Below are 10,711 nucleotides of genomic sequence, written 5' to 3' on the forward strand. Positions count from 1 at the left end.
TTGCAAACTGGGCTTGGACTGGGAACCAGTTGCAAATGGGGCTTGGCGGACTGGGAACCAGTTGGAAATGGGGCTTGGCAGACTGGGAACCAGTTGCAAACTGGGCTTCGACTGGGAACCAGTTGCAAATGGGGCTTGGCGGACTGGGAACCAGTTGCAAACTGGGCTTGTCGGACTGGGAACCAGTTGGAAATGGGGCTTGGCGGACTGGGAACCAGTTGGAAATGGGGCTTGGCGGACTGGGAACCAGTTGCAAACTGGGCTTGGACTGGGAACCAGTTGCAAATGGGGCTTGGCGGACTGGGAACCAGTTGCAAACTGGGCTTGTCGGACTGGGAACCAGTTGGAAATGGGGCTTGGCGGACTGGGAACCAGTTGGAAATGGGGCTTGGCGGACTGGGAACCAGTTGCAAATGGGGCTTGGCGGACTGGGAACCAGTTGCAAACTGGGCTTGGCAGACTGGGAACCAGTTGTAAATGGGGCTTGGCGGACTGGGAACCAGTTGCAAACTGGGCTTGGCGGACTGGGAACCAGTTGTAAATGGGGCTTGGCGGACTGGGAACCAGTTGCAAACTGGGCTTGGACTGGGAACCAGTTGCAAACTGGGCTTGGTGGACTGGGAACCAGTTGCAAAGTGGGCTTGGCGGACTGGGAACCAGTTGCAAATGGGGCTTGGCAGACTGGGAACCAGTTCCAAACTGGGAATGGGGCACTGCAAACTGGAAACCAGTTGGAAATGGGGCTTGGCGGACTGGGAACCAGTTGCAATCTGGGCTTGGACTGGGAACCAGTTGTAAACAGGGCTTGGCAGACTGGGAACCAGTTGGAAATGGGGCTTGGTGGACTGGGAACCAGTTGGAAATGGGGCTTGGCGGACTGGGAACCAGTTGCAAACTGGGAATGGGGCACTGCAAACTGGAAACCAGTTGTATATGGGGCTTGGCAGACTGGGAACCAGTTGCAAACTGGGCTTTGGAAAGCAGGGAAACCAGTCACAAACTGGGCTTGGCGGACTGGGAAACAGTTCCAAACTGGGAATGGGGCACTGCAAACTGCAAACCAGTTGTAAATGGGGCTTGGTGGACTGGGAAGCAGTTCCAAACTGGGAATGGGGCACTGTAAACTGGGAACCAGTTGCAAATGGGGTTTGGCGGACTGGGAACCAGCTGCAGACTGGGAATTGGGATGCAGAACTGGGACTTGACTGCAAACTGGGAACCAGTTCCAAACTGGGAACGGCCAGCAAACTGGGACCTGGGCACTGCAAACTGGAAACCAGTTCCAAACTGGGTTTTGCAGCCCGGGGAGAAGCTGCAAACTGGGAAACGGCAGCCGAGCGGCCGTTGCGAACTGGGAAACCCCGTTCTCGGGGGGACTGGGCACCGCTCGGGCACTGGGCTGCAAACTGGGAATTTTCCCCTCTTGTGGGGGATTTTTTTCCCACATTTTGGGAATTTTTCCCTCTTTTTGGTTTTTTTTTCCCCCCTTTTTCAATTTTTTTTCCTCTTTTTAGGAATTTTCCCCCTCTTTTTTGGGATTTTTCCCCTCTTTTGGGGGATTTTTCCCCTCTTTTGGGGGATTTTCCCCTCTTTTGGGGGATTTTTCCCCCTCTTTTTAAAATTTTTTCCTCTTTTTGGGAATTTCCCCCCCTCTTTTGGGGGATTTTCCCCCTCTCTTTTGGGATTTTTCTCTCTTTTGGGGGATTTTTTCCCTCTTTTTGGGGATTTTCTCCTCTTTTTGTGGGATTTTCCCCTCTTTTGGGGGATTTTCCCTCTCTTTGTGGGGATTTTTTTCCTCTCTTTTTTGGGATTTTTCCCTTCTTTTTTGGGATTTTCTCTCTCTTTGGGGGATTTTTTCCCTCTTTTGGTGGATTTTTTCTGTCTTTTGGGGGATTTTTCCCTCTTTTGGGGGGATTTTTCCCCTCTTTTGGGGGGATTTCCCCCCTTTTTTTTTGTGATTTTCTTCCTATTTTGGGGGATATTTCCCCTTTTTGGGGATTTTTTCCCTCTCTTTCGGGGGATTTTTCCCTTCTTTTGGGGGATTTTTTCACTTTTGGGGGGATTTTCCCCCACTTTTGGGCATTTCTGCGAACAAATCGGGGCCACATCGGGCCTTTTTCCACTTTTTTTTATTTCCCAGCCCAAATCCTCTGCCCCGTTTCCCCCGCGCCGACCGCGGGGGGCTACAAAAATTGGGCTGAAAACGCCCGATTCCGGCACGGCGCCCCGAGAAACCCTCGCTTTTTTTCATAAAACCCCCGAAGCGGAGCCACGCGGCAGCGATTTTTGCTCAACCCCCCCCCCGTTTTTCGCAGCAGGAACGAGGGTGAATAAATAGAAAGCAACCAAAATTGGGGGGTTTTGCAGAAAAACGGCGTCTGGGGGGCGGGGGGGGGGGTTGGCGTGAGCGATCCCGACCTTGGCGGGGTTTAATTGGGTTTTAATCCCTCCTGGGGTGGGTTTAATCCCTTCTGGGGTGGGTTTAATCCCCTTAGGATGGGTTTAATCCCTGCTGGGGTGGGTTTAATCCCCTTAGGATGGGTTTAATCCCTCCTGGGGTGGGTTTAATCCCTGCTGGGGTGGGTTTAATCCCCTTAGGATGGGTTTTATCTCTCCTGGGGTGCGTTTAATCCCCTTAGGATGGGTTTAATCCCTGCTGGGGTGGGTTTAATCCCCCTAGGATGGGTTTAATCCCTCCTGGGGTGGGTTTAATCCCTTCTGGGGTGGGTTTAATCCCATTAGAATAGGTTTAATCCCTGCTGGGGTGGGTTTAATTCCCTTAGGATGGGTTTAATCCCTGCTGGGGTGGGTTTAATCCCTGCTGGGGTGGGTTTAATCCCCTTAGGATGGGTTTTATCTCTCCTGGGGTGCGTTTAATCCCCTTAGGATGGGTTTAATCCCTGCTGGGGTGGGTTTAATCCCCCTAGGATGGGTTTAATCCCTTCTGGGGTGGGTTTAATCCCTTCTGGGGTGGGTTTAATCCCATTAGAATAGGTTTAATCCCTGCTGGGGTGGGTTTAATTCCCTTAGGATGGGTTTTATCTCTCCTGGGGTGGGTTTAATCCCCTTAGGATGGGTTTAATCCCTGCTGGGGTGGGTTTAATCCCCCTAGGATGGGTTTAATCCCTTCTGGGGTGGGTTTAATCCCTGCTGGGGTGGGTTTAATCGTCCCAGGGGCAGTTTTAATCCTCCTGGGGGGTTTAATCCTCCTGGGGCAGGGGTTTAATCCTCCTGGATGGGATTTAATCCTCCTTGGGCAGGGTTTAATCCTCCCAGGCTGGTTTTAATCCTTCCGGGGGGCTGGTTAATCCTCCCAGAGCAGTTTTAATCTTGGGGGGGGAGTTTTAATACTCCCAAGGGGGGATTTAATACTCTGGGGGGGGGACTTAATCTTGCCAGGGTGGTTTTAAGCTTTTGGGGGGGGGTTAATCCTCCCAGGGGGCGTTTAATCCTCCTTTGGGGGGGGCAGTTTAATCCTCCCAAGGGGCTTTTAATCCTCTTGAGCTGAGTTTAATCCTCCTGGGGTGGGTTTAATCCTCTGGGATGGGGTTTAATCCCCCCTAGGGTGGGTTTAATCCTCCTAGAGTGGGGTTTAACCCCCCTGGGGTGGGGTTTAATCCCTCCTGGGGTGGGTTTAATCGCTCCTGGGGTGGGTTTAATCCTCTGGGGTGGGGTTTAATCCCCCCTAGGGTGGGTTTAATCCTCCTAGGGTGGGTTTAATCCTCCTGGTGTGGGGTTTAATCCTCCTGGTGTGGGGTTTAATCCCCCCTGCCATGAGTTTAATCCTCCTGGGGTGGGTTTAATGCTCCTGGAAAAGGGTTTAATCGCCCCTGGCATGAGTTTAATCCTTCTAGGGTGGGATTATTCCCCCCAGGGTGGGGTTTATTCCCCCCAGGGTGGGGTTTAATTCCTCCTAGGGTGGGTTTAATCCTCCTGGAAAGGGTTTAATCCCCTCTGGCATGGGTTTAATTCTCCTAGAGTGGGTTTACTCCCCCCAGGGTGGGGTTTAAGCCCCCTGGGTTGGGGTTTAAGCCCCCCTAGGGTGGGTTTAATCCTCCTGGGGTGGATTTAATCCTCCTGGAAAAGGGTTTAATCCTTCTGGGGTGGGTTTATTCCCCCCAGGGTGGGGTTTAAGCCCCCCCGGGTGGGGTTTAATGCCCCCGGGGGTGGGTTTAGTGCTCCTGGAAGGGGGTTTAATCCCCCCTAGGGTGGGTTTAATGCTCCTGGAAAGGCTTTAATCCCCTCTGGCATGGGTTTAATTCTCCTAGGATGGGTTTATTCCCCCCAGGGTGGGGTTTAACCCCCCCAGGATGGGTTTCGTGCTCCTGGAAGGGGGTTTAACCCCCCCCAGGGTGGGTTTCGTGCTCCTGGAAGGGGGTTTAACCCCCCCCAGGGTGGGTTTAAGCCCCCTGCGTTGGTTTTTACCCCCCCCAAAGCGATTTCCCACCCACCCCCACCCCACCCGAACGCCTTTCCCCACCCCATCACTTTCGGGGGGGGGGGGGGGGGTCCCTGTCGTGTTTGTGTGTGTGTGTGTGTGTGTGTGTGTCGTCGGCCCCCCCCCCCCCCCTTTTCCCAGTCCCCGCGTCACTTTTCGGGGGGTTCCTCGGGGACGATCTCCACCTCCAAGCGACCGACGTAGAGGGAGAGGGCGCAGAGCCAGAGCAGGGCCAGCAGCGCGGCGGCGGCGGCGTTGGCGGCGGCGGTGGGCGCCGGCAGCATCATGGGCCGTCGCAGCAGCACCAGGTTCACCAGGTAGGAGCCCACCCCGTAGGAGACGCACAGGCCCCCCAGGATGAAAAAACCTAAAAAAAGGAGAAATAAACCCCCAAAAAAAAAAGAATATTGGGGGGAGGGAAAGCGCCCCCCCCCCCAGGGTGGGGGTTTATTTTATTGGGACAAGAAAGGGGTAAAAAGGGGCAAAATTTGGCAAAATGAAGGTCCCCAAAGGGCCGCGGACCCTAAAATGGAGGAAGTGGTCCCTAACAGGGAGGAAAGGGCTCCTAAAAATGGAGGAAATGGCCCCAAGAGGGAGGAAGTGGCTCCTAAAATGGAGGAAGTGGCTCCCAAAATGGAGGAAGTGGCCCCCCAAAATGGAGGAAGTGGCCCCTAAAATGGAAGAAGTGCCCCTAAAATGGAGGAAGTGGCCCCAAAATGGAGGAAATGGCTCCTAAAAATGGGGGAAATGGCCCCTAAAATGGGGGAAATGGCCCCAAAATGGAGGAAATGGCCCCTAAAATGGAGGAAGTGCCCCTAAAATGGAGGAAGTGGCCCCCAAATGGAGGAAGTGGCCCCCAAAATGGAGGAAATGGCCCCTGAAATGGAGGAAGTGGCCCCCAAATGGAGGAAGTGGCCCCCAAATGGAGGAAATGGCTCCTAAAAATGGAGGAAATGGCCCCTAAAAATGGAGGAAATGGCCCCAAAATGGAGGAAATGGCCCCCAAAATGGAGGAAATGGCCCCTAAAATGGAGGAAATGGCCCCCAAATGGAGGAAATGGCCCCTAAAAATGGGGGAAATGGCCCCTAAAATGGAGGAAATGGCCCCCAAATGGAGGAAGTGGCCCCTGAAATGGAGGAAGTGGCCCCTAAAAATGGAGGAAATGGCCCCAAAATGGAGGAAATGGCCCCTAAAAGTGGAGGAAATGGCCCCCAAAATGGAGGAAATGGCCCCCAAATGGAGGAAGTGGCCCCTGAAATGGAGGAAGTGGCCCCTAAAAATGGAGGAAATGGCCCCAAAATGGAGGAAATGGCCCCCAAAATGGAGGAAATGGCCCCTAAAATGGAGGAAATGGCCCCCAAATGGAGGAAATGGCCCCTAAAAATGGGGGAAATGGCCCCTAAAATGGAGGAAGTGGCCCCCAAATGGAGGAAGTGGCCCCCAAATGGGCACCCACGGGGGCGGGGGTGGGCCCGTGGCTGGGATTTGGGTGGGTTTTGGGGTGCAGGGAGGGTGATGGGGCGGGGGGGGGGGGTGGGGGTCTGGGGGGGTGGTTCGAGGGTGGGTGTCCCTCCCCAAGGGGTAATGGGTGTCCCCGGGGGGGGTGGGTGTCCCCAAGGGGGGGTGTCCCAGGGGGAAATGGGTGTCGCTGGGGGTGGGGGTGTCCCCAGGGTGGGTGCCCCTGGGGGTGGCCGTGTCCCTAGGCTGGGTGTCCCCAGGCTGGGTGTCCCCGGGGGTTTGTGTGGGTGCCCCCAGGGGGGTGTGGGTGTCCCTGGAGGGGTGTAGGTGCCCCCGGGGGGGGATGTGGGTGTCCCCAGGGCGGGTGTGGGTGCCCCAGGGGGGGTGGGTGGTGTGTCCCCAGGGGGGTGGGTGCCCCCAGGGGGAGTGTGGGTGCCCGAGGGGGGGGGTGTGGGTGCCCCCCCCGTCCCCACCGTAGGCTGCGTCGCGGCCGGTGTCGCTCTGGACGTAGGAGATGACGCCGACGCCGGTGGCCAGGAGCCCGTTACGGAACCAGGACAGGAGACCTGGGGGGGGGGGGGGGTGTGACAAAACGGGGGGGGGGGGCTCAGCGGCGACCCCCGGGACCCCCCAAACCCCGCCCCCTCGCCCCAAACCCCGCCCCCAAACCCCGCCCCTCACCGCCCTCCAGCGCTTTCCGCAGCAGCCAAGCGTCCGCCCGTTCCAGCTCGGAGGCGGCGGGCGGCGGCGGGGGCGGCGGCGGGGCCCGGCCCAGGCTGTACCGAGCTCCCCGCAGCCTCCTCAGCGCCGCCGCCGCCCTCCCCGCGCCTCCCCACCAGCCCATGGCGGCCCCGCCACCTCCCGCTTCTTCCCGGCGCCGCCGCCGAACGCTCGTTGGACGCCGCCGCCGCCGCTCAACGCGGGAGAGCGCGCCTATTGGTGGAACCCCGCCGCCCGTCACCGCCGACCCGCCCCGCGCGGGGGATGGCGTACGGCGATAGGCCGGCGCGCCGCGTCCCGCCCCCTCCCAACCGGAAGAAGCGTTTTTATTGGCTACGCGCGGGGGACGTCGGGAAGAGCCCGGCGGCCCGGTTACCGTTGTCCCGGAAACCCCCCGATTCGCCCCAAAACCCGCAAGAAAAATGGCCAAAACACCGGTTTTCACCTTAAAACGCCACTTTATGGGGCGGGGCCTCGCCGCCGGTACCGGGGGCGGGGCTTGTTATTGTCGGGTGGCACCGGCCGCACTCGCTTCCGGCACCGCCACCTGGCCCCGCCTCCTCCTTCAGCGCGCCCGCCCATTGGCTGCAGTAGACAACACGCCACGCCCCCAAGCGGAGAAGGGCGCGTGGCCGGCGATAGGAAACCACGCCTCCAGCGGGGAGGGGGGCGTGGTTCTCTGGAAAACCACGCCCCCTCAGCTGTAGCTCCCTCAGCTGTAGTAGTAAACACGCAGCGCCCCCTCCAGCGAGGAGGGGGCGTGGCCTGCACGGAGCCACGCCCCCCGGGGAAGCGGGGGCGTGGTGAGCAAGGAAGCCCCGCCCCCGCGAGGGGCGGGTACGGGGATTTTGGGGTGAAATCAGCGGTGGGGAGGGGAGGGGGGGGGGGCGGGGGCGGGGGGGGGGGGGCACCCCAAAACAAGGCAAAACCCCTGCAATTTGGGGCTGCGTCCCCCCCGCAGCGCCCCCCCCCGGGGTCTCCGTCCCCCTCCCAGTGCTCCCAGTGCTCCCAGCGCTCCCCCTCACAGCTCGTCCTCGAGGCCGTCGTCCTCCTCGGGGAAGTCCCCGGGGGTGACGCTCTGGGGTTTGACGAAGGCGCCGTACTTGGGCTGGCACTCGAAATAGCGGCGGGCGCCCACGCTGCGGCGGCGGGGGACGGGATGAGAAAAACCAGTTTGGGGGGACCCCCAAAGAGCCCCCTCCCCCCCCCCCCCCGGGAGAGGGGACACTTTGGGGACAATTTTTGGGGACCTTACCTGCCGTCGTGCTTGCCCAGCGGCTCGTCGTAGCGGACGCCCACCCAGTATCCCGGCTTGAAGTCGGTTTGGCCTGCGGGGACGGGACGTCAGCGGGGGGGGGGGGGGATTTGGGGACGATTTGGGGACAATTTGGGGACAATTTGGGGACAATTTGGGGACACGTACCCACGTACATGATGGTGGCCCGTTTGCAGGGCTGTCCCGGCACCCGCACCTGGCAACGGGCGCCCACGGGGAGGGCGGCGGCCAGCGCTGCCTCCTGCGCCCGCCGCTGCTGCTGCTCGGCCGCCTGGCGCTGCGTCCCCTCCGCGTCGTAACGTCCCCAGCGCCGCTGGCGCAGGAAGGAGCGCAGGGACTCTGCGGGGACGCCGGGGGGGTGGCACCAGGGGGGTCCCCGATGGAGGGTGGTGACGCGGTGGGGACGGGGGACATCGTTTTGGGGGGGGGGTGGGTGACAGGGCAGGGGCGGTGGCAGCGTCACGGCGGGGGACAGGGACACAGAGGGGACGGGGACGGTGTCACCGTGAGGGATGGTGACACAGAGGGGACAGGGAGAGCGTCACCGTGGGGGACAGGGACACAGAGGGGACGGGGACGGTGTCACCGTGAGGGATGGTGACACAGAGGGGACAGGGAGAGTGTCACCGTGGGGGACAGTGTCACCATGAGGGATGGTATCACAGTGGGAATGGGGACAGTGCCACTGCGGGGGACAGTGACACAGTGGGGACGGGGACACAGAGGGGACAGTGACACAGAGGGGATGGGGACGGCATCACTGTGAGGGACAGTGACACAGAGAGGACAGGGAGAGTGTCACCGTGAGGGACAGGAGGTGGTCACCTCAACTGGGGGGACGGTGACACGCTGGGGACAGGGACAGTGTCACCATGGGGGACGGTAACACAGTGGGGACGGGGACAGTGTCACCGTGAGGGACAGGGGGTGGTCACCTCAACTGGGGGGACGGTGACACGCTGGGGACAGGGACAGTGTCACCATGGGGGACGGTAACACAGTGGGGACGGGGACAGTGTCACCATGAGGGACAGGGGGTGGTCACCTCAACTGGGGGGACGGTGACACGCTGGGGACAGGGACAGTGTCACAGTGGGGACGGGGACAGTGTCACCGTGAGGGATGGTGACTCAGAGGGGACAGGGAGGGTGCCACCGCAGGGGACGGTGACACAGTGTCACCGTGAGGGACAGGGGGTGGTCACCTCAACTGGGGGGACGGTGACACACTGGGGACAGGGAGAGTGTGACCATGGGGTACGGTGACACCGAGGGGACAGGGAGGGTGTCACCGTGGAGAGAGGGACAGACAGACAAGGGGGGACGGGGACAGACAGACAAGGGGGGGACGCCGGCGTCACCTGGCCGCTTCTCGTAGTCGCTGTCAGCCATCTCGTACTTCTCCACCTGCGAGACGTCCTCGTACTCCCCGATCCGCGCCCCGCTCCGGTCGATCACCTGTGACACCCATTTTGGGGTGAAAAAGGGCAAAAAAAGGGGTTGCACCAGCACCGGCGGGGGGAGAAGCGGGGGAGACGGGACTCACGTGCACGCGGCAACCGTCGGCCACGGGGTAGGAGCCCAGCAGGGCCTCGTCGCAGTCCAGGCGTCCCAGCAGCTCGTCCTCGGCGCTGTACAGCTCCAGGTCCATGCAGGAGGCCGGGCTGCCCACCACCAGCTCCAGTTTGCACTGGGGGAGAGGGTGGGGGGGGGACTGGTGGGTGGTGGGAACCGGTCCTGGCCCCACCTCGGTCCAGGCAGGGGAGAGGGGATCCCGCCCCGGGGCTGGGGACAGCGGATTTGGGCCTGGTTGGGATCCTGGCTCCGTGAGGAAGAGGAGGAAGGGGGGTCCCGGGGGGACCCAGACCCCAGTGAGGAGGAGGAAGGGGGAGGAAGGGGGGTCCCAGGGGGCTCAGACCCCAGTGAGGGGGGGGAAGGGGGAGGGAGGGGGGTGCCAGGGGGGTCGGGCCCCAGTGAGGAGGAGAAAGGGGGAGGAAAGGGGGTCCCGGGGGGACCCAGACCCCAGTGAGGAGGAGGAAGGGGGAGGAAGGGGGGTCCCGGGGGGGGACCCAGACCCCAGTGAGGAGGAGGAAGGGGGAGGAAGGGGGGTCTCAGACCCCAGTGAGGAGGAGGAAGGGGGGTCCCGGGGGGGGGCCCAGACCCTCATAAGGGGGAAGAAGGGGGGCTCAGACCCCAGTGAGGAGGAGGAAAGGGGGGGGTGGTCCTGGGCCCCGGCGAGGAGGAGGAAGAGGCCCTGGGGGGTCCCAGACCCCGGTGAGGAGGAGGAAGGAGGGGTCCCAGGTGCCAGTGAGGAGGAGGAAGGGGGGTCCCGGACCCCAGCGGACAAATAGGGGCTCGGGGGGGGGGGGGGAGATCCCCGTGAGGAGGGGGGGTCCCGGGCCCCGGGGGGGAGGGCCCCGGTGAGGGGGGCCCCGGTGAGGAGGGGGAGGTCCCGGTGAGGAGGAGGATCCTGATGAGGAGGAAGGGGCCCGGTGCCGCTCCCCATGAGGGGAGGGAGGAGGAGGAGGAGGAGGCGAGGGCGGCTCCCGCTCCGTGAGGCGGGAAGGCTGAGGAGAGCCCCGGTTACCGGTACCTTAAACTCGGCGATGGTGAGCCCGGTGCTGTAACGCTTGTGGGCGCGGAAAGCGTTCAGGCTGCTGCTCACCGCCAGCGACACGGAGCCACCCCCGAGCACCGGTACCGGTACCGGGCCCGGCCCGGCCCCGGGCTCCGCCACCGCCGCCGCCTTCATGGTGCGGCCCGGCCGCCGCCGCCGCCGCCGCTTCTGGAACCTTCGGCCCGCCCCGCTCCTTCGCCCC

At 61.5% G+C, this 10,711-nt stretch overlaps 2 protein-coding genes across 2 annotated transcripts; both read right to left on the reverse strand.

Annotated features, from left to right (window-relative positions):
• Positions 1-4,543: 4,543 nt before the first annotated feature.
• On the reverse strand, positions 4,544-7,035 carry TMEM160 (transmembrane protein 160). Its single transcript, XM_087729764.1, has 3 exons — positions 6,579-7,035; positions 6,371-6,463; positions 4,544-4,805 (listed from the first exon to the last, which is right to left on the reverse strand). The coding sequence occupies exons 1-3, from the start codon at positions 6,739-6,741 to the stop codon at positions 4,588-4,590; spliced, it is 474 nt and encodes a 157-aa protein (XP_087585890.1). The 5' UTR covers positions 6,742-7,035; the 3' UTR covers positions 4,544-4,587.
• A 466-nt stretch (positions 7,036-7,501) lies between these two features.
• On the reverse strand, positions 7,502-10,704 carry TBCB (tubulin folding cofactor B). Its single transcript, XM_087729763.1, has 6 exons — positions 10,486-10,704; positions 9,439-9,582; positions 9,254-9,350; positions 8,041-8,232; positions 7,873-7,945; positions 7,502-7,756 (listed from the first exon to the last, which is right to left on the reverse strand). The coding sequence occupies exons 1-6, from the start codon at positions 10,642-10,644 to the stop codon at positions 7,639-7,641; spliced, it is 783 nt and encodes a 260-aa protein (XP_087585889.1). The 5' UTR covers positions 10,645-10,704; the 3' UTR covers positions 7,502-7,638.
• Between the last annotated feature and the right edge of the window lie 7 nt (positions 10,705-10,711).

The sequence above is a fragment of the Nipponia nippon genome, unplaced genomic scaffold (assembly GCF_047370975.1).
Source record: "Nipponia nippon isolate SJK-2023a ecotype South Korea unplaced genomic scaffold, ASM4737097v1 scaffold_46, whole genome shotgun sequence".
NCBI lineage: Eukaryota > Metazoa > Chordata > Aves > Pelecaniformes > Threskiornithidae > Nipponia > Nipponia nippon.

Excerpts from the sequence above, each read along its gene's own strand:
- TMEM160 (XM_087729764.1), bottom strand. The coding sequence starts at position 6,741 with ATGGGCTGGTGGGGAGGCGCGGGGAGGGCGGCGGCGGCGCTGAGGAGG. Across the intron at positions 6,464-6,578 it reads GCGGAAAGCGCTGGAGGGCG|GTCTCCTGTCCTGGTTCCGT; the intron begins GTGAGGGGCGGG and ends CCCCCCCCCCAG. Across the intron at positions 4,806-6,370 it reads CGGCCGCGACGCAGCCTACG|GTTTTTTCATCCTGGGGGGC; the intron begins GTGGGGACGGGG and ends TCCTTTTTTTAG.
- TBCB (XM_087729763.1), bottom strand. The coding sequence starts at position 10,644 with ATGAAGGCGGCGGCGGTGGCGGAGCCCGGGGCCGGGCCGGGCCCGGTA. Across the intron at positions 8,233-9,253 it reads CGACTACGAGAAGCGGCCAG|AGTCCCTGCGCTCCTTCCTG; the intron begins GTGACGCCGGCG and ends GCGTCCCCGCAG. Across the intron at positions 7,757-7,872 it reads CTGGGCAAGCACGACGGCAG|CGTGGGCGCCCGCCGCTATT; the intron begins GTAAGGTCCCCA and ends CCGCCGCCGCAG.